The 23904-nt window shown below is 35.9% G+C and overlaps 5 protein-coding genes across 16 annotated transcripts; 2 read left to right on the top strand and 3 right to left on the bottom strand.

Moving 5' to 3' along the window:
• Nucleotides 1-301: 301 nt before the first annotated feature.
• Nucleotides 302-5199, top strand: LOC147542180 (putative nuclear RNA export factor SDE5). Of its 10 annotated transcripts, none has more exons than XM_086673386.1 (13): nucleotides 323-545; nucleotides 597-644; nucleotides 821-1410; nucleotides 2304-2329; nucleotides 2981-3055; nucleotides 3171-3217; nucleotides 3308-3507; nucleotides 3736-3812; nucleotides 3955-4011; nucleotides 4200-4267; nucleotides 4378-4484; nucleotides 4562-4626; nucleotides 4714-5199. In XM_086673386.1, the coding sequence occupies exons 2-13, from the start codon at nucleotides 622-624 to the stop codon at nucleotides 4855-4857; spliced, it is 1479 nt and encodes a 492-aa protein (XP_086529512.1). In that variant the 5' UTR covers nucleotides 323-545; nucleotides 597-621; the 3' UTR covers nucleotides 4858-5199. The 10 variants fall into 10 exon arrangements, with proteins under 10 accessions (XP_086529514.1, XP_086529512.1, XP_086529516.1 ...); XM_086673382.1 differs by having other exon boundaries at nucleotides 346-545; nucleotides 597-657; nucleotides 3739-3812; XM_086673381.1 differs by having other exon boundaries at nucleotides 346-545; nucleotides 597-657.
• An 856-nt stretch (nucleotides 5200-6055) lies between these two features.
• On the bottom strand, nucleotides 6056-10426 carry LOC147542179 (nucleic acid-binding protein). Of its 2 annotated transcripts, XM_086673393.1 has the most exons (10): nucleotides 10019-10426; nucleotides 9249-9853; nucleotides 8232-9178; nucleotides 8050-8095; nucleotides 7891-7940; nucleotides 7745-7786; nucleotides 7553-7666; nucleotides 6611-6689; nucleotides 6460-6531; nucleotides 6056-6373 (listed from the first exon to the last, which is right to left on the bottom strand). In XM_086673393.1, exons 3-10 carry the CDS (start codon nucleotides 8792-8794, stop codon nucleotides 6326-6328), a joined length of 1014 nt encoding a protein of 337 aa, XP_086529519.1. In that variant the 5' UTR covers nucleotides 8795-9178; nucleotides 9249-9853; nucleotides 10019-10426; the 3' UTR covers nucleotides 6056-6325. The 2 variants fall into 2 exon arrangements, with proteins under 2 accessions (XP_086529519.1, XP_086529518.1); XM_086673392.1 differs by having other exon boundaries at nucleotides 8232-9853; nucleotides 10019-10381.
• Nucleotides 10427-12355: 1929 nt separating this feature from the next.
• On the bottom strand, nucleotides 12356-15285 carry LOL2 (lsd one like 2). Its single transcript, XM_086673395.1, has 4 exons — nucleotides 15053-15285; nucleotides 13455-13562; nucleotides 13178-13287; nucleotides 12356-12788 (listed from the first exon to the last, which is right to left on the bottom strand). The coding sequence occupies exons 1-4, from the start codon at nucleotides 15105-15107 to the stop codon at nucleotides 12717-12719; spliced, it is 345 nt and encodes a 114-aa protein (XP_086529521.1). The 5' UTR covers nucleotides 15108-15285; the 3' UTR covers nucleotides 12356-12716.
• Nucleotides 15286-17875: 2590 nt separating this feature from the next.
• Nucleotides 17876-21097, top strand: LOC147542177 (uncharacterized). Of its 2 annotated transcripts, XM_086673369.1 has the most exons (4): nucleotides 17905-18197; nucleotides 18854-19132; nucleotides 19812-20900; nucleotides 20974-21097. In XM_086673369.1, exons 1-3 carry the CDS (start codon nucleotides 18054-18056, stop codon nucleotides 20895-20897), a joined length of 1509 nt encoding a protein of 502 aa, XP_086529495.1. In that variant the 5' UTR covers nucleotides 17905-18053; the 3' UTR covers nucleotides 20898-20900; nucleotides 20974-21097. The 2 variants fall into 2 exon arrangements, with proteins under 2 accessions (XP_086529494.1, XP_086529495.1); XM_086673368.1 differs by having other exon boundaries at nucleotides 17876-18197; nucleotides 19812-21097.
• Nucleotides 21098-22385: 1288 nt separating this feature from the next.
• Nucleotides 22386-23190, bottom strand: LOC147542176 (uncharacterized). The gene has a single exon (XM_086673376.1). The coding sequence runs from the start codon at nucleotides 23048-23050 to the stop codon at nucleotides 22616-22618; it is 435 nt and encodes a 144-aa protein (XP_086529502.1). The 5' UTR covers nucleotides 23051-23190; the 3' UTR covers nucleotides 22386-22615.
• Nucleotides 23191-23904: the final 714 nt, after the last annotated feature.

Here is a 23904-nt window from a genome sequence, read left to right as displayed (position 1 = left end):
AATATGAAGAACAATAATGGAGTCGGCTAGAAGTTTTAAAACACAACTTGTCTTTTTGTTTGATCCTTAGGAAGATTTTGTAGGTTTTGTTTGTTTATTGGAGTAATTAATTAGTAAACCATCCAAAATTTGAAATTGTTCTCTAAGTCTCTAAATTTATCCCTATAACAACTTACAAAAGAAATTAATTAAACCAAATTGACCAATTTTTGACCATGTCTTCACACCCCGAAAATTCCACCTTCTCTGGTGATTCGAACCTGAGACCTCTAGGGATTTCTGGAGTTTATGTCAACACCTTGGAACCACTTGAACTACCAACGGTTGACTAATGGAGTGAAAATTGACTAGGACAATATCCTCCTCCATGTCCTTTCGCGAACCAACAAAATGAAAATTTTGTGACAATACGGTAAAGAGCGAGAAACGAATTTGGGATTCTGAAGGCCCTCCATCTATAACAGACTCCGCCCAATAAATGTTTGTTTATTTGGCAACAGGTGAACCTGCAACAACATTACATTGTTACAGAAACCCTAAAACAAGTAAGTATTTCTATTGGAACTTGAAATTTGCACATTTTCTTGCTTTATTAGGTTCAAATCATCCATGGAGTAGTTAATGGATGAAACAAATGAGTTCAGGTTGTTCATCTGAGTAAGAACACTGAAGATTAGTGTGTGATTTTGATAATGAATTTTTCTTTTCTGTTTAATTGATTATAATGTTTGCTTATGTAAATTTTAGTTACTTATGCACTTGAATCCCACTTTTATGTAATAACTTTTGTTTCCTTTTGTTCCATTTTTTGTGGAAGAAGTTTTGAAATGGAAGCATCAAGTTTAAATAGTTCACTAAGTTTGGAGTGTTATGAGGAACAAAGGGTCTTGGAAGAGTTGATTGAAGCCTTTGGTTCTACATTTTCTCTCAGAGAAATAGCCTCAGCCTTTTGCAAGGTTGGCCCCAACCCAGATTTCGTTGCTGAAGTTCTTTATGAATCAAAAGGGAATACGTCGTCCGATGCACCTGAAAATGAGAGAAGTGATGTATCTTCATCAGAACTGTTGTTTGAAAATATTGCTGCTAACAACTCAGTTCCTCCTAATGGAAACAACTCTAAAGTATCAAAGCCTAAAAAGCTTTCTACTTCAATTGGTACTGTTTCAAGTATTATTGGTAGAGGATATGCTAAGCGAACGACATCAGTATATGAACCGCCTAAAGGAACGGGAACCAAACCATTGAAGTTGAATGTGACGGATTTGCCTGTGGCTGAATTCATAGTTAGAGACGTGCCATCAGATTCTGCAATAAAGAATGATCGATTGCACAAAGATATTGAGGACTTCTTATTTCAAATGCTTGGCAGTGGGTTTCAGCTTGACATGGATGTAATTCGACATGTTCTTGGTAAACGATTCTTGTCTTATCATTTTTTTCCCCTTGGTCTATGCTGCTACTTACTATTCCTTTTCAATGTTTAACTCGACTTCAAGGGGAATGATTGCTGGTGTAAATTTAGTCGACCGCAGTACGTGTTCTTTCAGATGGCGTATTGTGAAATGCACCTTTTATGACTTTTATGTGTTATTCAAGTGCCGTATAGCTCACAATTAACATTATTAAGTCTAGAGTTTAGTTTGAACAATTGATTAGCTCTATTAGTGTCAGTTTCATGTTTGGTTTTCTATCTGTCTGTTGTCACATCTATAGCATCACTAACTATATATTTATCTGAAAGAGCATAGAAATTCTGAAATACGAAAAAAGAGCATCCTGAAATCTAAATACGTGAACTGAAACTCATTCACACTGATATACTGATCAAACACTTGGTACAGAGATCTGATAATTGCTTTTAGAGGAATATTGCCTTCGAATTTCGGTTTACTAATCAATTACCCATTGCTATGAAAATAACAAGCACAGTAACGGTTTCTTTGATATTTGTGGTTGTCAAATTAGAAACATCGGACTCTGTGATTTTGTAAATATTTGCTGCCGCCTATTAGACTTTGTGCTCATGCTTTAACCCTCAACCATCAAAGATCAGTTCTTTTTAGTATAAGCATGAATTTATTGAGAAAATGATATGGCGAAAGATCAACTGACTGCCAACAGCCGTGATTTTTCTGTTCAATCCTAAATGTTATTTTAAAGTTAAAGCAAATGCTTCATTATACCTGTCAGGCGGTACTTATTGCAATCTTTTGTTTGCAATGCGTTGATGATAATGCTACTGATTCAATTTCCTACTAGTGCTATGTGTATATAATAAAATATGTTTAATATTAAATTTGCAGGTTGTTGCGGGTACGATGCAGAAAAGGTATTGTTCCTATTCCGTTTATATTAGGGTTCTTTTTGCTTTGTTTGATAAGTGGCTTTCTGTACTTCCATAATTATCTCTCATTTCAGTTCCATCACTCTATCTCATATATTGCTTTAGTATCATGTTGTTACTCTGGAAATCTGTGAGTGTAATCTCTGTATTTCAGGTGATATAAGATTCAGTTTACGTCTTTAATGTAAGAGGTTTGAGGAAATAGTTTGGTGATAACAAAGACGAGGATATATTCAACTCAATTACCTAGGCGTCATTAGGCGGAAATGTCAAAAAGAATATGATGAACATATTTCAGTATAAGAGTTAAACCGAAATATGTATTTATCATTTGAGAGTCACGGTTATTTAGAATTCAGATGTAGTAGACAAGACATTCACCATCCCTACTAACACAAGCTAAAAAAGTTGTCTGACATGTGTATCTTTTATTCAGATTATAAAAGTCTAGTATGTGAAACAATGAAAGTGATGCTTATGACCTAAAAGTCTAGTATGTGAAACAATGAAATTTGTTTGCCAACAATGTCTTCAATCAATAATTATTACAACTATAAAGAGTTTCTGGTAGTTGTCTTATGAATTTATGCAAGGAATGTGATTTTCCGAATCTAATGTTTGCTTTGCGTTGCACAGAGCATGGAAGAATTAGTGAATATGTCGGCATCCAGTTTGAAAAACAAAGATGTTGTTGCTGATTCTACAGGAAAGGTAAATCTGCTAAACAGTATCAATTGTCCTTAACGATGATATATGCTCTTTATCTTAGATTTACCGAAAAGAAGATACAGTTGTTCTTGGGATTCTAATTACAGCTTTTCAATAGGTTGCAGAATCTCAAAAAACATCAGAAGAAATGGATTTCCCTCAAAGGTATGTTCTTCCGATTAGCTTATATTTGAAAGTAGTCAACATCAATATATTTAAGACCTAAACTCAGACATGTGCCATGGAATTCACCAGCCAAGACAAAAGGAGATATGATCTTCAGAAAGAGGTGTTAGCATCACTATTTGGTGTCCCTGAGAGGATTGAAGAAGTACCTAGAAGACGTCCAGTGCGGATTGCTGCCCTGACAAGGCCCGGACGAACTGTGATATTTGAACCTCCAAAAGACGAGTTTCTTAATAAAACTACGGCACCAACACAAGATACTGAGGATGGTAAACACTTTTCTGAATATCTTATATTCTACATGCGTCTTGCCTACAAAATGTTAGCTAGCTGCTTTAGTAGGTAAATCATTTTTTAGAAAAGAATTCCAATTGAAAACAATGTTAAAGGCCAAATAAAAATGATATCATCTAAAATCCTCCTGAAATTATGCGATATAAGAAGTATTAACTTATATCTGTAAGTTCTGAAATCTGCAATCCATATAAATCATGTAGAAGAGGACGACACCTACGAGGTCCTTCGTCAAGCTACAAAGGAACATTGGATTACAATGAAGGAATATTTTAAAGCTGTAAGTAGCTAATTTGCAAATCTAGCTTCTACTACCGTTTCTTTCCCCTCGCATGCATTAATGTTTAGACTCTTGTGTCTTTTCAATGTTAGGGCATTTATGCAAATTAAGATTATGGTATTGACTCTTATGTTGCTCACAGGCATTTGATGCATTTGCAAATGGAGATCGTGCCTTGGCTGATGAATTTCTAAAGCAGGTAATATTCCTATTTTCGTTTATTTACTTATGTATGGCATACTTAAATATCTAGAGCGTTGAATGTGATTGCTTCTACGTGGTTTCTCCTAAGTAGGCATTTTGTTCATCTGTGTTTCCGTGAACCATGATATGGCTGAGTATGACTTTGTAATTAGCGGATTTAAACTAAACAATTTGAATGCGTAGGGACAACATTTTAACAACAAAGCCCGAGAAGCGGATGAAAAATCATCACAACTGATCCTCGAAAGCGAGTTAGTGCTATGGGTTCTTATTTTATTCTATTTTCGTTCAATATTACCTTTTTTTCCTTTTATTTGTAAAATTAAGAGGCAAAAACTCCAAAACGTTCAATTTGTTACAGAAAAAAGAATCAAGTTCAAGTAATGGTTGTTGATTTGCGGGACTATGACATGAAGATGGCGATCCGTACTCTCAAATTCTACATTTCTAGCCTCTCTGGCATCCCATGTAAGTAACCAACTTATACGTTTCAGTTCTTTTCTTTAATCGATCCGATATGTTTCTGACACTCCAACTTTCGTCAGCTCAACGTCTTCAGGTTATTCTATTTGACCCAGAAGTTACCAAAAAACGTTCTCGAAGAACTAAGGTAAGAACTTATAGTTGCACCGACTTTTCCTTTTCATTTGCTCAGAAAACTATGTAGTGAAAGAATATCTGAGAATTCTGTTAGCAGGTAGTGGAGATTCTGGAGAGAGAATCCCTTAAATGGAGTGAAGAAAGTCACGGGACGATAATGGTCGAACTGGATGGAATCAATCCAGAAAGTCTAAGTTTTTATGGAGAAAGAAGAGATACAGATAACGAATTAAGCTCCTGAACTGAGGCGGAAGCTAAAAAATGAAGAAACTACTTGACTTAATCTTATTATAGAAAGAATCATTAGCGAGCGGTATGGTTGAAATTTTGAAGAGCAAATACGAAAGGATTGAAAGTGACAAGCCTATCTATCTATAAGTTCAACTTCCTTGTCATTTTGAAGGTTCACTTGAAATTGTTTGTTTCCTTTAAAAGAAAAATGTATCAAACTACGAATTTGATCATTCCCCTCCAGAAACATTTACAGGTCAGTTAGGGTTATAAACTTTTGAGAGTGGTCTGGGTGATGAGAGATCATATCATATAAAACAGTTGGTAGTCTTATGTCATGCTCTATTTATTCTTTGCTTGTTTAGTTGGTGACATGTTGACCAAGTGGTCCAAGTATTGACCCCTCATCTTGATTTTACAAGTGCACTCCTCTATTTCTCTTGGTCAAAATCCTAATTTTTGAGATTTAAAATCCAAGAACCAATACCAAAAACCCAAGTGATAATAAAAGTTCAAGAATTTATACAAAAAAAAAAACCCAAGAACAAGAATGACACTCCCACAATTTCTGTTTGAACTGGTTGGATCCATAAACCCTAGGAAGTCTCAGTCTTCCCATCCAAAAATTGTTGAAGGTTGGCGGATAAACCCTAGTCAGAACAGAAACAGTGGAGTTGATCCAACAACCCTTGAGAACTTTCAATGACAATCTGAAAATTCTTTAAGATCGCCGAATCCTACCAGTCCGAGGAACCTTCAAGAATGGACAAGTTAAAGCCATAAAGAAAAATAAAGAGATAGAAGTGAGAAAAACAAGTGAGAAAGTCTGCTCAAATAAAATTGACCAGAATCAAACCACATGACCTAGCACTTGTAGCACAAACCAGGTGCTTGCCATTTGCCCGAAGTTTGGAGCCCATCACACTACATTTCGGCGGCTCCAAAAATCGGAACAAATAGCGTTTCTATCGACTAAACTTCGCACCGAAGAAGACTAGGGCCAAATTATGACATACTGTTCCTTCGGTAATGTCTAAGTCTTATGACCACTCTATTCTTTCGTATACTTCAAGTGTTTCTTCATCACTACTGTTTTGTAGTAGGAGACGCAATGAAGTCTATACCATAAGGTTGATTGTTCAAAACAACAAAAACTGTCCTATTTCTATAGAACCCACAGGCCACAACCAGAAGAACATTATCAAGTATTTAGATACTAAAACAGAAACATTCCAATTGTAATTATCTGCCTTCAAAAGAAAAGAGTTCCAAATATCCCAAAGAACTCAGAAAAGAAAAAAAGGGACATCTCAGAAACCAATACATCTGCATACTAGTATGATCACATCGGAATATAGATTGTCTGCTAGTAGATGCTCTCGATGTAATTCATCCCCCCTAAGAGTAGTTCATGATTACTCCGTACAAATTATGCCTAATTGATCTACTAGGTGATGGGTTGTGATTGTATAAAAATTTCACATAGCAACATCTGGATCCAATCTTCTCTGAATAGCGGCGGCAGCCTACAAGTATAAATCGGAAATGTAACGCACAAAGAAGAAAAACAGTTGTAGAAATAAAATCAAAGATACCGTGGTTGTGGTGTTACCTCGAAATTGCCGAGCTTGTATTGATAAGCCATCTCTTCTCTCAGTTGAGCTTGCTCTTTCATTGCTTGTGCCTAACAATTTCATAGCAAAAAGAATATCAAATAATATGCCAAAAGTTCTTGTTTAGGTTGAAGAAATTAAGAAAATTACCATTCCACTCTGCATAGCTAGCTTTAAACTTTCCACCTCTTGTGCCTTTCGTTTTTCACGTTCTTGCTGCAACTCGAGCCTGCAAGCATATAACAAAATGCATGACAACTTTACCTCAAATAGCCAGGATCTACCGATCTAGTGAAAATGTGACTACAGAGATTGCTGACGCAAAAACACTATGAGACTAGATCCCACAGGGAGACTTAAACCCTTTACCTTCGGTTTAGTTTCTTCACTAGATTTCTGCTCTAATATTCTAGATCATTCTATTTTGTGTTTGTTGCATTTTTTTAGCAATAACTTTAAGAAATTCAAGCACGAGGAGAATTTATTTTTCCTCGTCTTTGTATTAGTGTATGGCTTTGAGGCCAGAGTTTCATCAGTGACTGGCAAAGGCAGAGTTTTACTCTTAGAAGATCTTTGTTTTTCGCTATCTAAGTTTGAAATTATTGTCAAAAAACATAATAATTTCAGAGGCAATTCTCTTCTCCAACAGAAAGAAGGCAAAGAATCACAGAAACACATGCGAGCTTGAAAAGAAAATACATTTCCTAAACAACAAAGTTCAAACCTCGGAAGTTATATAAAAAAACCTGTTTTGCAGAAAATAGGGTTTTAATCCGAGCACAAGGTTTGAAACTTTAAACATAAGAACACAAATGGAAGTTGCCCTTACATAGACATCCATATGGGTACTGGGTATCCCATATGAGGTGTCGAATACAGATAGAAGATTATGCTAATACGAGGACACGGTGTGTCTGCATCATACATTACACGTATTTGCTTGTCTAGTTTGTTTAGGTGCTATATTTTCATTCACCATTTCTACTACTGAAGTAAAATAATCCAAATTTTTATCGATCAAAATATCTAATTATTATGAAGAACTGAAAAGTTAGTACTTTTTCACAAAGTAATATCATTCCGTGTACATACCGTCGTTGTTCTTCGTCATTGAATATTAAACGTTCTGATTGTGGAACTTTCTTAGAACCCTTCTTCACTTCCTTCTCAATCTTACGTCTATGATAGGCATCTAGATTATAATATCTGCAACCACAAACAATTAGCTTCAACGATACTTAAACTTGAGAGGATATACAAAGGTTAATAGACCAAAGCTCTTACTTTTTCGACGGAAATGTTGCTGTATTATGATCCTCCATGAATCTGTAAAAAAGGGCAACTTTCTCTTAGTACTACTTCAAATGTTTGTGCTTGTCAAAATTTAGTTATATATCATTTCTACTCATGGTGAATAAGATGAATCTTACTGTTTAAACATTTGCTTCTCTTCCCAATTAGGTAATGTTTCCAGGTTTACCTGTTATCCAAGTTCTAATTAGCTATAATGTTATATATATATATATATATATATATATATATATAGAGAGAGAGAGAGAGAGAGAGAGAGAGAGAGAGAGAGAGAGTACTTGTTTCACTTCTGATAGCCATGCAGTGAACTCTGGTCGCTTGTTCCTGAAAAGTGAAAACATACAAATAGGTGGTGAAAAGGAGTAATTGATGGAAATATCAAAAGAAACAAATTAAAAAACCCTAATTTATCAAACATCAAAAACCCTAATTGAAGAAACATGAATGTAAATCATATTACCACATATCAGTTTCTCTAATGATTCCATATTTTCCCCATGAATTAGTAACAGCTCCTTTCGTTGATTCCTTTTTCTTCTTCTTCTTTCGATCTTTTTTATCATCATTATCATCGTCATCCTTCTTCTTCCCTTTCCTTTCTTTCTCTCTCTTCCTCTTCCGTCTTTTCTCCTTCTCATACTCTCTCTCCTTTCTTTTCCGTTCCTTCCTTTTTCTCCTCCTCCTCTCATCTTCACTCTCTTCCGAAGAAGATGAATAATCAGAACCGTCTGATTCAGAACCAGACATTTCCGATTCAGATTCAGAAGATGAATCATCATCGCTATATCGTCTTCGAGAGCTTCTTTTAGAACTCCTACTACTACTCTTCTTCTTGTTTTTACTGTGTTTTCTATCTCTTTCACGTTCAATAGAGTGATCGGTTTCCTCGTCTGATGATGAATCTTCCATTTTCCTCTTTGATTTCTTCCGGTGATGATCTATCTTTGAAGGAATTTCTTCTTCTTCTTTTTCATCTTCTTCGCCGTTTCTTTCAGAAGAAGATCTCTTTCGATCTTTCGCCATTTTTTTTTTCTCACTGGTACGGTGAAATTTAGAGAGAGAAATTATAGTGAGATGAGGTCCGGGCGTCCGGCCACCGCTCCATAGAAGGTAAACAAAGAAATGATCATTTGGACTTCTTATTGGATCTGTTTGAGCCCATTATGGCCCAGTAAAATTTTAAAGCACCCCATTTTTACTAGGGACCCCTTGGCTAAGGGCATCCATCACTCCTATATACTTGTACAATACCTTTCTTTGAAAGCAATTGAATAGGATGAAGATGGGAAGAATGAGAGAGTAATTGAGATAAAAAGAAGATGGGAAGAAAGATCAAAAATGAGAAAAGAAAAACTCTCAACCGTGATACACATCCCGGCACGAAACCCGACGGGGTGACGTGCCGGGCTGCGATCTAGAGATTTCACTTTCTCTCTCTAGATCGCAGCCCGACACGTCACCCCGCCGGGTTTCGTGCGGGTTTCATGCCGGGATGAGGATCATTTTCCAAAAACTTAAGGTTTAGAATAAAAATAAGAGGAGAAAAATACAAAAAAGTAATATTGAAAATTTTAAATTCGACTTGAACAAGTGAGATCATTTCAGCATTTATGGGTTACTTACGAGACCACGGGGAAGTTGGTCACACTTTAAGGGACTAATTGAGAATTAACACGATAAATTTAGACTAACATCCTCTACTACGCATAAAAACAAGTAATTTTTTTAATGATTCGAGTACATAAATCTAAAAATTGTTTAACTAGAATCCGATAAATCTCTCTTTTTTTCTTTCTTATCTTACTTACACAGTTACACTGTAACATTCTAACTTTGATTAACAACTTTTTGAAAACCCAAAAGATAAAAGAATATATAAACAACTATCCCATGCCTCAATAAAAATTCTAACCACCAAATTAATTATTATTTTATTTTCTTTCTTCTTTGTATGAATCCTGAAATTGATCATCTATGAGCAGTAACAAGTGTTTCAATGAATCTCAAACCATCATATCTTGGAGCAAATTTATCTGTTGAAGTCTCTGATCTACGCGAAGAAGATGAATCATCTTGATCTTCCTATCAAACAGAATCAAAATTCACAAAATAAGAAAAGAAAAACTAATTCAGATTATTAAGACTGACTACAATTTCAATAATAAGTTTCAAATTTAAGAGGAAAACAAGAAATTATAGTTGAAATCTAAAGTCAAATGAATTAATAAATTTGATTAATGATCTTACCTTGTTTGAGATATGAATGTTGGAAGTGGCAAAGAAATCTGAAGAAGTAGAAATGACAGTAGTATAAATTGCAGCAATTGAAGCTACCCAAATTCCTGATTTCCTCAAAGTTGATTTAGTATTCATCTTTTTCTCTCTGATAATAACACTTGAACAAAATTTGTTAGATCAAAACCCTTGGAGAAAATTTATTTGAAAACCACTTAGACTTATCCTTCTATTTATATTGATTGACCCTAACATGAGGGTCCATGCATATATATATATATATATAGCCCTTGAGGACGTTTGAATAAAATATTTTCAAAAGTTCTATTCATTCCTCCCTCGTCCCTCCGCCGCGCTCAAGTGATATGTTGTTACATCAGACGGAGAGCAGGGAAAAAGACCAAATAAAATGATGAATATAATTTCTCATTTGTTTTTGATGACCCATTCTTATTTTGGGCGATACCGGTTTAGTCTAAAAATATTCTTTCTTAGATGGGAGGATCATCCATTGCAATTTTAAAATAGCATAGGTTTAGACATTTAGTCCGGTGAGGAAAAAATTATACAATTGTTCTTTTTCTAAATCATTTTCTTAGACTTCTTTTCACTAATTTATTTTAGCACTTCTTTATTTTAATTTCCATTTAGAAAAAGTTAAAAGGCCTGAGATTTTCTTAAAGAAAGAAAAGAAAGATGATAAAGAGCGAAAATAGAGAGAAACTAAGGGACTAAAAGAGAAACTAAAAAGAAAACGACGAAGGATAATACTGAAAAGTTTAAATCTGATTGTTTGTCGATGCTCGAAAATACACAAAAGGTCATCTGGATATTTATAATAACTTAGTGAGTCACGCGGGGAAGTGGTCACAATTTAAGGTCAATCAGAAAATATAACCTCTAGAACGTCGACTTTGTTCTTACAGTTTAGATCCTTTTAAATATGTTTCTTTCAAACAACAAACTTACACGAATATACTCTATAGATTATTTTGGCTTTGATACAATGACAGAAATATGCTCATAACTATCTCTAATGAGAATTGAACATATGACCTTCCATTTGGAATAAGTTTCCAACTACAACACCAAATGTTGGTTTTCAACTAAAATAAAAGAAACACCAAATGTTAGGAAACAAATTCTTTTTATTTAGGACATCTGAAGAGAGAACTATCTGTGAGAACTATTGGTGTGTATGGAAGTATAAAATAAAAGGGACCACATTCACATAAAAATTGTACATACATTATGAAGATAAGCACAAACATTGAAAAGTGTATAGATTCCAATCGAACAAGAATGTCCCCACCACATGGAACATCAAACAACTGGATGGTCAAGATGTATCAATCATGTTGACAAATACTCTAACAAAATAACTATACTACATGTTACTTGTGGTATGATCTTGTTTTGGTATGTTCTCTGTTTCTTCATGCTTTGTGTTTGTCATGTTCTCCATTTGTTATTTGAAGACAACAAGATCCAGATTCACTCTTCCAACAAAAAAAAAAAAAATCCAGATTCACTGTTTTGGTGTTCATCACATATTCGACAAACTCCACTGTATGGTAGTAGTTTAGTAAACTTGTTTGTCCGTTGTCCGCGGCTGGGCGAGAACGGTTGTCCATAGAATTTTTTCTGTTGAAAGAAAATATTATATTAACTACATAAGAGTTTGATTACAATATAAATGAGAGATGGGAAATGAAATAGTACACTATGTCCGATCACCGAATTTGTTTAGACTAGGTGGCGGATTGCCATTGGATAGTCCGACGAGAGATGGGAAATGAAATAGTACACTATGTCCGATCACCGAATTTGTTTAGACTAGGTGGCGGATTGCCATTGGATAGTCCGACGAGAATCTTGGAAGTAATATATATATATATATGAGATTTTGATTGTCCCTGTGGAGGGTGGCTTTGGTTTCACTTTTTTCGCTTGTTCGTGCAGTGAAGGTAGTTGTTTTAGCTGCAAGGAAATCCAGTTGATGATTATGAATAACTAATCAAATACCAATAACTTCATTAATATTAGTCAAAGCTACTTGAAATATTAATATTTAGAATATAATCTAAGAGGGTATTGAACTCAAGACCACTTACATTTTTAAAGAGATGCACAACTGATGGTTACAAACCCATTTGAACATGTTATTAAACACTCATAATCAAATTAAAATATGAATCATATTCCTCTCAGCATCTCACTGCCTCTCATCTCTATACACCTTCATTACTCGTTACATGAAAATATCATACCACTATTTTGCAAATAGTTTCCGCTCCCTAGATTCAATATGTCTTATGGGACTCAATAATCGAGTTCAAGAAAAAGCTAAGGACTACAAAATTCTTCAATTTAAGTTGCAAATCTTGTCAAAATATAACTATAACTACATCCATTCAAGATCAAGATTGTGCAACAGAAGATCAAGCAATTTGAAGAGTGACTAGAATCAAGCAATTCCTCTTGATATTCGTTCATAGGTATATCGATGACAAAAGAAAAGGTTACCTATCATATCTAAATTAGATTATGCTTGTTGAATTCTAACGTAAGACCATTTCTAGACGAGGGAACCACTGTCGGCTTTACATACATCATGTATTCTTCTTCCGGATATGGAGTCAAGCTTCATAAGGCCAGGGAGAAAGTCACAAGTTCGATCATCCAGCTAAAATGCATTCAACAAATGTGTCTACTGGACCGGACTGGGTGGTGAAGGAAGTGGGCCTTGTTGAACGGAAAGAGGAGGGCGTAAATTGTGTTCCTGCAAATTGACATAATCAAATGAAAGGTATTAGATTAAGAAATATTCCGTGGGTCTTGGTTAAAAGGACGCTTCAAAAAAAATTTGGCCTTGGGTTCCCTATGCAAATATGTGCAAACGACAAGTAAACCTCACTTACTATGTGCAAACCTTACATAGGGAGTTGCAACCTACAAAAAAAACTACACGCGAGTCCTTTCTGACAAAAGAAGATTACGCCATTTTGGCTATTTTTCATATATATAACCAAACTTAAGGGAGGGGATTGGTGAAAACTTTTTCCTTGTTGTTTTTAGTTGAGAAAGAGGACCAATACATTTGCATGACAGCAAGAACATTAGCTAAAGACGATGAGCAAATATCTTTTTTAAGTTTGAAATATAACTTACTCCAATATCTGTTACAGAATGACAGCAAGAACACCTGACAGACGGAGCTCCATATGGGTACATCAGCAATACTGCACAAGTTCCGCACTTGACATTTCCAACTTGATGAGCTGTAAATAAAGACTCCAGTTGTGTTATCAGACCCTCAATTGTAAATGTTCATAAAGTACCAAATTTCAATTGAAAGAGCATATAGTAATTAAAAAGATGTTCCTTTGGGTACAATATTTCCTTGATAAACAGCCGTCAGTAACGCTGAGACTTTCAGATAACAAACCTTCTAGTACAAGATTGATTGTTCGACATGATATACATTTAACACGTATTGCTCCTTGTGGATAAGAAAGTAGACTTCGACAAGTTCCGCAAACCATTTGACCCATTTCTGCATTCGAATGCAGAGAGTTACTTTTAAGAATCAGATTGAAGTGAATGGGATACTGAGCATAAATTTGACAAAACCATTGAGTATTAACATCTAATTTTCCTAATTGTGTATTTAAGCAACAGAAAATTACAAGCGAACAAACTCAATGTTGTAAAATCAAATTTGGACTCTGTTGTAGGCTTGTAGCCAGAGATAGATAAATTGATGTAAACATTTAGGTGGAGCGTCAACGAAAATTTACTTCAGTTAATTAAATAAAATTCTCAAGTTTACTAACAAGAGTATATTTAGTTCAGACTTCAGAGTTACAGAATTATACGGCTTCTAGCTATTATTTATAGGACAACAAGAACCCTGTCTTATTGTGTTCTCATATCGATCAAAGAAAATAAATATAAGCATACATATCAAGATAATAGCTTAGATATAAGAGATAATTCTAAGAATCAAAACCAAATCAGAGGCCAATAAAATAGAAAGAGATGAAAACGAATTCTTGGTTGTGGCTAGCTGTGTTGGCCATATCTTTCGGGTTGGTTTAGCCTTACTAATGTGCATAATATTCTCAAAATGAACCGTAGGACAGGTAAAGTGACTTGGATAAACATTTTTTTCAATGATATTGGGACAATCATTCGAATATTTATCAATATATAATCGATTGAACGTCACTTGAACAACTCATAATGGAAATATTTCTAGAAACTATTACTCCAGCTGGGCCATTTCCGTCTATATGCGTTAGGATCCCAATTCATCAAGACAGTTTTTAGTATAATTTGAACCGACCAAAAATTCAAAATCTTGCATAGTAACACAGTAAGCTCTCAAGCATGAAAAACTAAGGTCGCCCGTGGAGTTTTACACTTATGCTGGTCTAAGTTACAATGGTGTAGGGCAGTTCATGTTTCCAGGGTACTTGATTTATACGTTAATAAGTATTTCATATCCATTTCCACCCTGATTGTACAATTAATCCAATCTTATTACCTTTAACACTAGGGCAGTTCATAATCAAATTGATCAAAGAAATTCCTGGTAGTTCAGTACATTGAATTAACCCAAAAAACTGAACATAAAATCGAAAAACTTGACAAGAAGATTTCTTTTAATTTGGTGGGTATTGCCCATATGATAATCAATGATAATAATACCCTAATCAAGCTACTCCAGCATCCCATTGTATCTAAATTCTTAGTAAAGGAGTGGGTTGAAATTTGATGCTTGAATTACATAGCACAAAGTAATCTATGATTTGACCTAAATTTACAAATTTTTAGGTGATTTCACTCTTAGTTAGAAACATACATGGTTAATTGGTCAGTTAATTGCAACCCAATTCATAGACATTATATCATACTTGAAAACTAGATCACGCAGAAAAAAATAAACTAGACAGATATATATATATATATATATATATATATATATATATATATATATATATATACAGAGAGAGAGAGAGAGAGAGAGAGAGAGAGAGTAACCTGGAGTGGGAGAAGTCGTCCGGCATCCGGCAGCGTCAGCTACTTGGGTCTCCATGATGGTTCTTCAAACCAAGCATGTGTTTTCTCTTATGAAAGGAACATTGGGGATGCAGTACGCTTAGGCCTTAGGGTGGGAATGGGTCCCTACGGTGCAGGCGACGCCCCAAATTGTGGCAAAATGGTACTAATGGTGGCCAAGGTGTCGTTCGTATTGTTGTGTTTCTGTTCCTAACGAGTCATGCTTGTCAAGACTGGAAATTTAGAATCTTAGACTTGCCACCACTCGGTTGCCTTGTGACGAGTCAGCATGGCACCACACGAGGTGCTTCGTGTCGTGTTGCCTCTTAAATGGGATGTGCCAGCCCATTTTTGGGCCGACACAACCTGCTGACCACCACTATCTCGAATAGAGTATTAATGAACATTAAGACACTCTTGGTGGTTTGGTTTAATTTCAAAAACCTAATGCCCATTACCTGACGATACCCAACTACCTGGCTAGGCCTATCGAGCATCAGGCATGTCGGTGATGGGTCATGAAAATGTCCCATCAGAGTCGTTTAAATTAGCGGAGTTAGTCTGTTTCGAGTCTTTATTATAATAAAATGGTTGTTTTTCTTGATTAGGTGTCTTTTGCAGAGTTAGGTGTGAAAAACGGTTAAAAATGAGAAAAAGATGCATAAAGGGTATTTTGGTCATTTGGAGTCAAGGACATTCTGGAAATTTGGCCAAAGTCAGTGCGTGGTTGAAAAGTAGAGGTCGAGACGAGTCCGTAGGAGAAAACGGAAGTCAAATCGGAGTCCGGATGAGAGAATTATGTGAAGTCAAAGTCAGGTCAACATTTGGTCAGCTTTCGGTACAATGTCGGGCATTATTATGGCACGCGGTACACCAAGGAACACGTGGCGCGCTCCGGACGTCGTTTCATCAAATTCCCGTATTCTCGCTAAGCAACAAAATAGGACCCTAGAGCATTATCTGATGCATCCCGTTGCAGCTTAACTCGGTAGCCCCGTCTCCACGTTTTAATCTTGACCGTAACCCTCCGTGTTTTCAAGATCTGACGGTTCCTGTGCATTCCGTGTTTTATCATTTATTCCGTGCACCCGGAGCAGCTTAAACTCCGTGCTCCGGGACGCGTGGCACTTTCTCGTCCACCCAGATCCGTGCGCGTGAGATCCGACGGCTGCTGTCCCTACCGCGACTTGTTAACTTGCACCCGGCTACACCAAAGCATCCGAAACCTATTATAAACCCTAGCCGCCGACCAGATTGTTCTTTTAACCCCTAGAATTCCAATTTTGACCCTCAGCTTTCCATTTTTTACCACTTTAACCCAACCAAAACCCTAACCCTATAAATAAATCCCTTTCTCCTCCATTAGAACCTAGACTTGCAAACCCTCTCAAAGGCTTCCTTACCTAATTTCTAAGCCACTTCTTATCCTCTCTTAGCCTCCTTTTCTCTCTACCTCTTCTCAACTAAAAACCCTAGCCACCATTCTTTTCTCTACCACCTTCATCTTTTCTCTAGATCTACTTTCTCCTTCTAATTTCTTCTTCTAACCTTCTAATTCCTCCATACCTTCTTCTCTAAAATCTCTTCTTCTTCTATCTCTCTTCTAAATTTCTCTTCTTTTATCTTCTAATAAGCTATTACTTGGAGTTTTGGGCAATATTCTTGATATACTTGGAGCTTAAATTGGACATCAAAATGGAGATACATGGGAGTATGGATTGGGAACATTCTTGGTGATTTCTTTCCATTAATCTTTTGTAATTTCATTTATTTTATGAATTCAATGAATATTGTTTTAGATTCCATGAGTAGCTAAATTTTGTATCTAGGGTGTAGAGGAAACCCATATTTGGGCTTATTTTGAGATATGTATTAAATCAATGAATCCTTATTTTGAGCTTCAATGCCTATTGATTGTCATTTCATGTTGATTCTATAACCTTGTTATCATTCATGTATTATATTAGATATTTCATGCTTTTATTGATTTATTAGATGAGATATGCCTTTTAGATCTTGAATGATAGTGTAGGAAATTAATTTTATATGGTAGTCAATCATACATTCTTGATTTTGAATTGTGCTATTAAAGAATATTATCCGAAACCTAATTAGTTCATTAAGCTAGGTTTTGAGTTATAAACAAATAGTGATTTGTTGATTGAATGCTTGTCTTAAGTAGTCCATTTATGTGGTGAAATCGAAAACCCTAGATTCTTCTTCTTCCTTGATTTCATCCTTATTAGTTTATTAGTATTGTTTTCTCTCTTTAAGTAGTTTCAAAATCAAATCTAAAAAATTGAAAGGGGTTTTAAATTCAAGATTTAGGTAAATTGGCTTATCTTTGGAACGATACTTTGAATACTATAACTTGACCCCGTATACTTGCGGGAAAAGACCTAGTTTTAGTTCTAAAATTAGTTCATCAATCAACACGGTGTGCTGCAATTTTTGTTATCATCATAATTATCTTTGAGTTAGCAACAAGAAAAATCAACATTACAATCGAACTAGTGCATAAAACAATTACTGCTCCCAAAAGAAGAGCATAATTTGAAACCTTCTTAAGCAAACAAGAGACAATTTTAAGATATTTAATTATTGTTCTGATAAGTTTAATTTTAGTTCAAGATCAATCGCAAAAGACGTATAATCTGAAATCTTCTTTACCTATTAAACTCCCCAATAAAATTCCAACATCAAAAGTTGGGCCAAAATTTTGCTAAAGAACCAAAATAGTGAGTCGTTTACGTTTGGGGGGCCAAATGGAAATTTAAACCTCATAGAAATCGATCTCTCTTATACATCTGGCGGTCTCTCACCTTCCATCCTTCATCTTGTAAGTGAGCGTATATATATTAACTCATTCCGCAAGCAAAAGAAGATTTACTCTTCGGTGCAGAAGTAACTGATTGAATCATATTTGTAAAAACCCTAACTTTTTTGTTTTTCCTATTGAACCGACCTTCACTTTGATTTAGTCATGGCTTCTGGATCATCTGGTAGAACTGGTTCAAAGGGTGGTTTTGGTTCTGATGATATTCTCTGTTCTTATGATGATATGCTGAATCCAGAAATTTCTAATGCAAACCACTCTGATTCTGTCAATACAAACACCCCGGGAAAGGTATATTTTTGTTTTTGATCCTCAGTTTAGTTTCAAGATTGTGTTTTGTGCATGATTCTTTAGGGTTCAGTTGCTGATCATGGATTTTAAGACGCTTTCAGAACCCTAATAATCAATTCTCTAAAGCATATTTAGGCAATTAACTAGTTAGAATCATAACCTAGCACCATATTCCAAACTTTTGATTTAGCTTGCCTATGTAGAGTTTGATTTTTGAAGGTTTCTTATGTTATCAATGTGTTGCTATTATATCTAGATTGGGGATTGAACAAGACCTTCAAGAATATGGGTGTCATTGGCTATGGTGATTTAGTAAGATACATTGTTATGAAGTGAAGTCCTCCTACCTATAGGTTTCTGATGTATTCGATTTTATAGCCCTCTAACTACGAGGAATATTCGACATTTTCCTAGCTTATATATCTACTGAATAAACTTGGTAACAAACTACGAGGCCTTGGAGTACTTTATACTTGCTAAAGATTATATAGCTAAGCTCGATGTCCTTATCTTGAAGTTATAATGGACGGAGTTATAAAGCCGTCTCAGATGTAGAAAGAAAAGTCTTTTCTTTTTCTCAAATAATTGTTTATATGGTTGATTGTATCCCTTGCAATACTTCCACTGAGGGTTTTATTTGTTGTTTGATTAAGCAGAATTTCCACGAAACCAGAACGGGGAGATCATTTTCACATGAATATGAACAGCGAGCAGATCCTCTCCACCAGGATCTTATTCTGACTGTTGAAAGAACTATGAAAAAATACGCTGACAATCTCCTCCGCTTTCTTGAAGGAATTAGTGCACGTCTTCAACAGTTGGAGTTATATTGCTACAATCTTGAGAAGTCAATAGGTGAAATGCGTACTGAGTTAACTCAGGAGCACAGTGAAGCTGATTCCAAGCTTAGATCACTAGAGAAGCATCTTCAAGAAGTAAGTTTGCATCTTCGTGACCTTTATTTATTTGCTTTCGTGTATTTGCTTTTGTCCATTTAGGTGGTCCGAAAATTGGGTTATGGATAGTACGTTAGCCTGTAATTTGTTCATCTTGACATGGAAGCCATTAACTCTAATGATCTTTAAACGGTTACATAGAAGCCAAACTATTATAATTGCTCCTAAGAGTAAACTTTTTTATGGTTATGTGGAAGTTCAAAAGTTCATTCCCCGCTCTCATTTGTAAAGTTTGTCTTGGGCATCGCAGTTTTATCTGCCCAGATCATAGTGTGACTGTTTTTGTGCACGCGATCCTCAGAGAACCATGCAAACCCATTTTCAGGATATATGAGAAAATAATCTCCCAACAAAATATAATAGCAGCATATATTGCAATTCTCTACAAGTACTGAAGTGTTGTATAACTTGTATCTTTATCATTCATGGAAAATAATCTACGATTATAACAATGACAGCAACGATATTGCTCAATTGGTTTCACCCGAATATATGTCTTTATTCATGGTTTAAGGTGTTGATCAATTGAAGATCTTTAATATTTAGTTTGTTGTACTACCCTCATTTGTAAAATTGTTATGGTTTTGATGAAATGGATCTATTACATAGTCAACTAATCTGAGGAAATGGCTATGTTGCTGCTTCCGTGTCGTTGCAGGTTCATAGGTCTGTACAAATTCTTAGAGACAAACAAGAATTGGCTGAAACTCAAAAGGAGCTGGCCAAGCTTCATGTGCAGAAAGAACCTTCACTCCACGAAGATGAAGTAATTCCTTCTTCTGGCTCCGATGTCCAAAAAACTGAGAGCACACAAGTTCAGAGCCAGCAGTTAGCCCTTACTCTACCCCATCAAGTGAATCCATCCGTCTCTCTTGCTAGCAGACCAATGGAGCAACAACACCAGCCAATAATACCATCCTCTCAAAGCACACCTCAAAATGTTCAAATACAGACCCAGCAACCCACTTACTATCAACAGAACCAGTTGACGAATCTGCCGCCACAGGCCCAAGCCCAAAGTCAGCCACAAGGTCATTACTTACAGGGCCAACAGCAGCAACCGCATCCACCAGAGTCTCATAGATCTCAGCCTCAGCAAGTTCAACAATTTCCTCAACAATGGACTCAGCAAGTACAACAGCAACCTCAGCCGCCCGCTACCCAATCTCAAATGGGTCCTCAGACACAATCAGTTTACACACCCTACCTGCCAACCCGACCCGTTACCCAACCAACCTTACCTGTTAACCCACCACCAGAAACATATCCAACTAGTAGCATGCCGATGCAGGTGAACTTCCCTGGAGTTACTCAACCAGGGATGAACGGGCTAGAACCTGCAGGGTTTGGGTATGCGGGTTATGTTGCATCTCTCAAAGATGGCACCTACACAGTTTCTGAGCCTCCTCCTCCTAGACAAGGGTATATGATATATGAAGGGGAACAAGGAAGGGCTCCACACTCGATGGCTTCACAATACTCCCAAAGCAGATACCCTCCGACCCACATTCCCTCTCTCCAAAATCAATCATCGACTAATCGTCATTCAGGTCCCTCACCTCCAATGCGCATCCATCCATACACTGAGCTGATTGAGAAAGTTGTAAACATGGGGTATGGAAGAGAACTCGTAACAAGTGTGATTCAGAGATTGGACGAGAATCAGCAGCCTGTGGATTTCAATTCTGTTCTCGACAGATTAAATGTGCAAGCTGGTGGATCACAGAGAGGATGGTCAGGTTAAATGGTTCTTGATATTGCTTTTGTTTATATGGTGTGGTTAAATGGTAGTTCACAGAGAGGAGAATGGACAGGTTTAGTGGTTCTTGATATTGCTTTTGTTTATGTGCAGAGTATCAGTTTGCTTGTTAATTGCTATTTTAACTCTTCTGGTGGTACTGCAAAATAAAAAGCTAGAAAGTATTAAAGAGGTTTAATTGATTACTTTCTTTCTTGTCTCCAAGTTTTTTATCTTAATTTAGCTACCTTCATGAACAAGATCACCTAGGTTTCTAGAAAAGATTGCAACTGCAAAGCTGCTGCCTTTGAAAGAAGAAGCCCAAGAACACAACCAAGGAAACAAGCATAAACTGAGCATATAGGATGGGTTTATACCAAAATTTCCTTAAATGAAAGAGAAATAATTTTAGGGTTGGTATTCAGGGTTTCCTTTTCAATTTCATCTGTCATTCTCATAAAAAAAAAATTTCATCTGTCATTGAAGAAGAGAAATAATTTTAGGGTTATTTCTTGTTTGTCGGGATTTGATGAGAACACTTCTCTACCCCACTCCTCTTCGTGGATTGAATCTTCTCAAATCTTGTCTAGTTTGTCTCTGAAAATCATGTAGACCCCAAGTCTTTTGTTTAGGTCTTTACTCTTCACCCTATACGGGGTCAAAATGCAACCGAACCCAAATGAATTACAACAAGTACAAAAAGATAATCTTTGACAGAGAAAACAGAAGAAACACATATAAAAGCTATTCAAAAACATATTTTCTTAGATGTGTTTCGATGAGTTTATTGGTGAGCTAGGACCTTTCTCGGCACAAACAAATATATGTACCTCTTTCCCCTCAAAGACCCCTGCCCCAACTGTTTTTGGAATGTTTACCGATAACTTTCTTCATCAAGCTCTCTTATCTTTGTTCCTTCGCATTCTTCCACCAATCCCGTTTCTTTTGATCAATTCAGACTTTTAAGCGACCATTTAGAAAGTACGCTGAGTTTGACAAGAACTCACTCCAATGAAGATGAGTTTTTTAAGTTCCTACACATTGCATACTCTTCCGTTTTTATAAAATCAGATTCACACAACAAATACCCCTATTAACTAACTACTAAGTCGACGGTTCCATACTAGTCTTATACTCTTATTATGAAATCACACAAGTTACATAAGATTTTTATAAGTCACATGATTTTTGTCCAGAGTCTTTCTAGTTTGTTTGCCGTGATTGACAAGTTAGTAGATCAACATAATCGAAAGCAAGAATCACAACAAGCTACTTAAGATTTTTGTCTAGAGTCTCTGCCTAGTTTTTCCACCTCCCTAGCCTGTGGCAAAATTAAAATCTGCAGATAAAATCATACAGTACATTTCAATTTTATTAGTACAAGAAAAGGATATTAACAACTTCATCTATTACAACAAGATAACCATTTCTTCAAACAAAAATACAGGAAAACACAACCAGTAACCACAAATCAAAACTCCATTCTTTTCCCCATTTCTCTATAAGTTTCCAATTCATATTTCTCTGTTCATAAACCATTCAAACCCTAGAAATCCAAAAGTTCTCAGTACCCAATTACTCCATTAATTTGATCTTTGTTAAACCACCAAATTTCAGTAGCAGAATTAGCAAACCCACATCTTAATCTCATCAAAGAAGATCAGAATATAAGGTTAAGAGAACCCTTTTTCTAAATCATGAAAGAAAACTTCCTTGATCAAACCCTAATCATATTTCTCTCTCCATGAATAAACAAGAAAGAAAACCCAAGAAGCAGCTAATACAACATCACCAACAACCTGTCTAGGCCAATCACGAGCAAGATCTTCAAACTTAGATTCAAAGTAAACCCTCCATAGAGCCATACTTATATGAATAAAAATCCCACCTTTAGCAAAAAAACTCTGAAATTTACTATCTTTAACAAAAGCCACCATGAAAAGAAGAATTCCGATCACACAAAGTAATAATCCACCAAATGAATCTGATGTTTTGATTAATAATTGATCATGTGGGGTTGATCCTAAAAGTTTACTTGCAGTTTCAGATCCATGACCAAAAACATAAATTTCTTTCAGATAAAACATCATCAGAATTCCAGTGGTTAGGGCAATTACAGAATGGAGTAAACAAATCAAGAAGAATCCAGCAGATGCCATCGTTAAAACCCTAAAATTAATTACCTAAAAAGTTCTTTCGGTACAATTCATGGTGGAAGAAATTAAAACCCTAATAGGTCCCCCAATTTACCAGAAAGATCGATAGGGAGCTGGAAACTTACCAACTTTTCAGAAATTCTAACGTCAAGATGCTTTGGGACAGTTCCCAAATGACCCCTATATTTGACCATCACGTTTTGTAAGGGTTAATTCCGCTTAAGCCTCCAACTTGTGACCAACTAGGTGTTTCAGCCCCTTTAATTTCCAACTGTTTACTCATCCTCCTAGCAGTTTGCTCTTCTCTCATTTCAAAATAATACTTCGTGGAATTAAAAACTTCAACAAATCGGAGAAGCTTTAGATTCATTAACGACTTACTATTTTTCTACAGTTAAATTATATCAATTTGTTCTCTTTACTTGGTTGTATAATTTTTTTTCTTTTAGGTCGTATATCAACTAAAATTTGGCACTGGACCCTAATTTGTCAGCCGCGAGGCCGCGAGAGAGTGAGAGAGAGCGGGACACTAAGAGAGAGAGAGAGGAAATGAAAACTAGGGGGCAACAACAAATATTCAGTTTTTGGACCGAAAATGAAGCAACTCCTACGCCAAATCTAGTTGACCATAGTCTTTGTGTCCCTGAGACTTTTGTTTATGCCTCGAAGCCGCGTGCTGAAGAAATTTACCACTGTGTCTGAGACTTTTCTTTATGCCTCAAAACTACGTCCATAAAAAATGTACCTAGAAGAATATGAACCATGGGTCCGAGTTACATTATGGTTCGTACCTATCCAAGTAATTTAAAGTTGTAAATGTCAAATGCAGATAACTAGAAATACAACAGTGGATAGCT

The sequence above is a fragment of the Eschscholzia californica genome, unplaced genomic scaffold, assembly GCF_041429995.1.
Source record: "Eschscholzia californica isolate CP2 unplaced genomic scaffold, dmEscCali1.0.p SCAF_4, whole genome shotgun sequence".
NCBI lineage: Eukaryota > Viridiplantae > Streptophyta > Magnoliopsida > Ranunculales > Papaveraceae > Eschscholzia > Eschscholzia californica.
The sequence above is the reverse complement of the archived record's forward strand: the minus strand, read 5'-3'. Positions and strand labels throughout refer to the sequence as shown.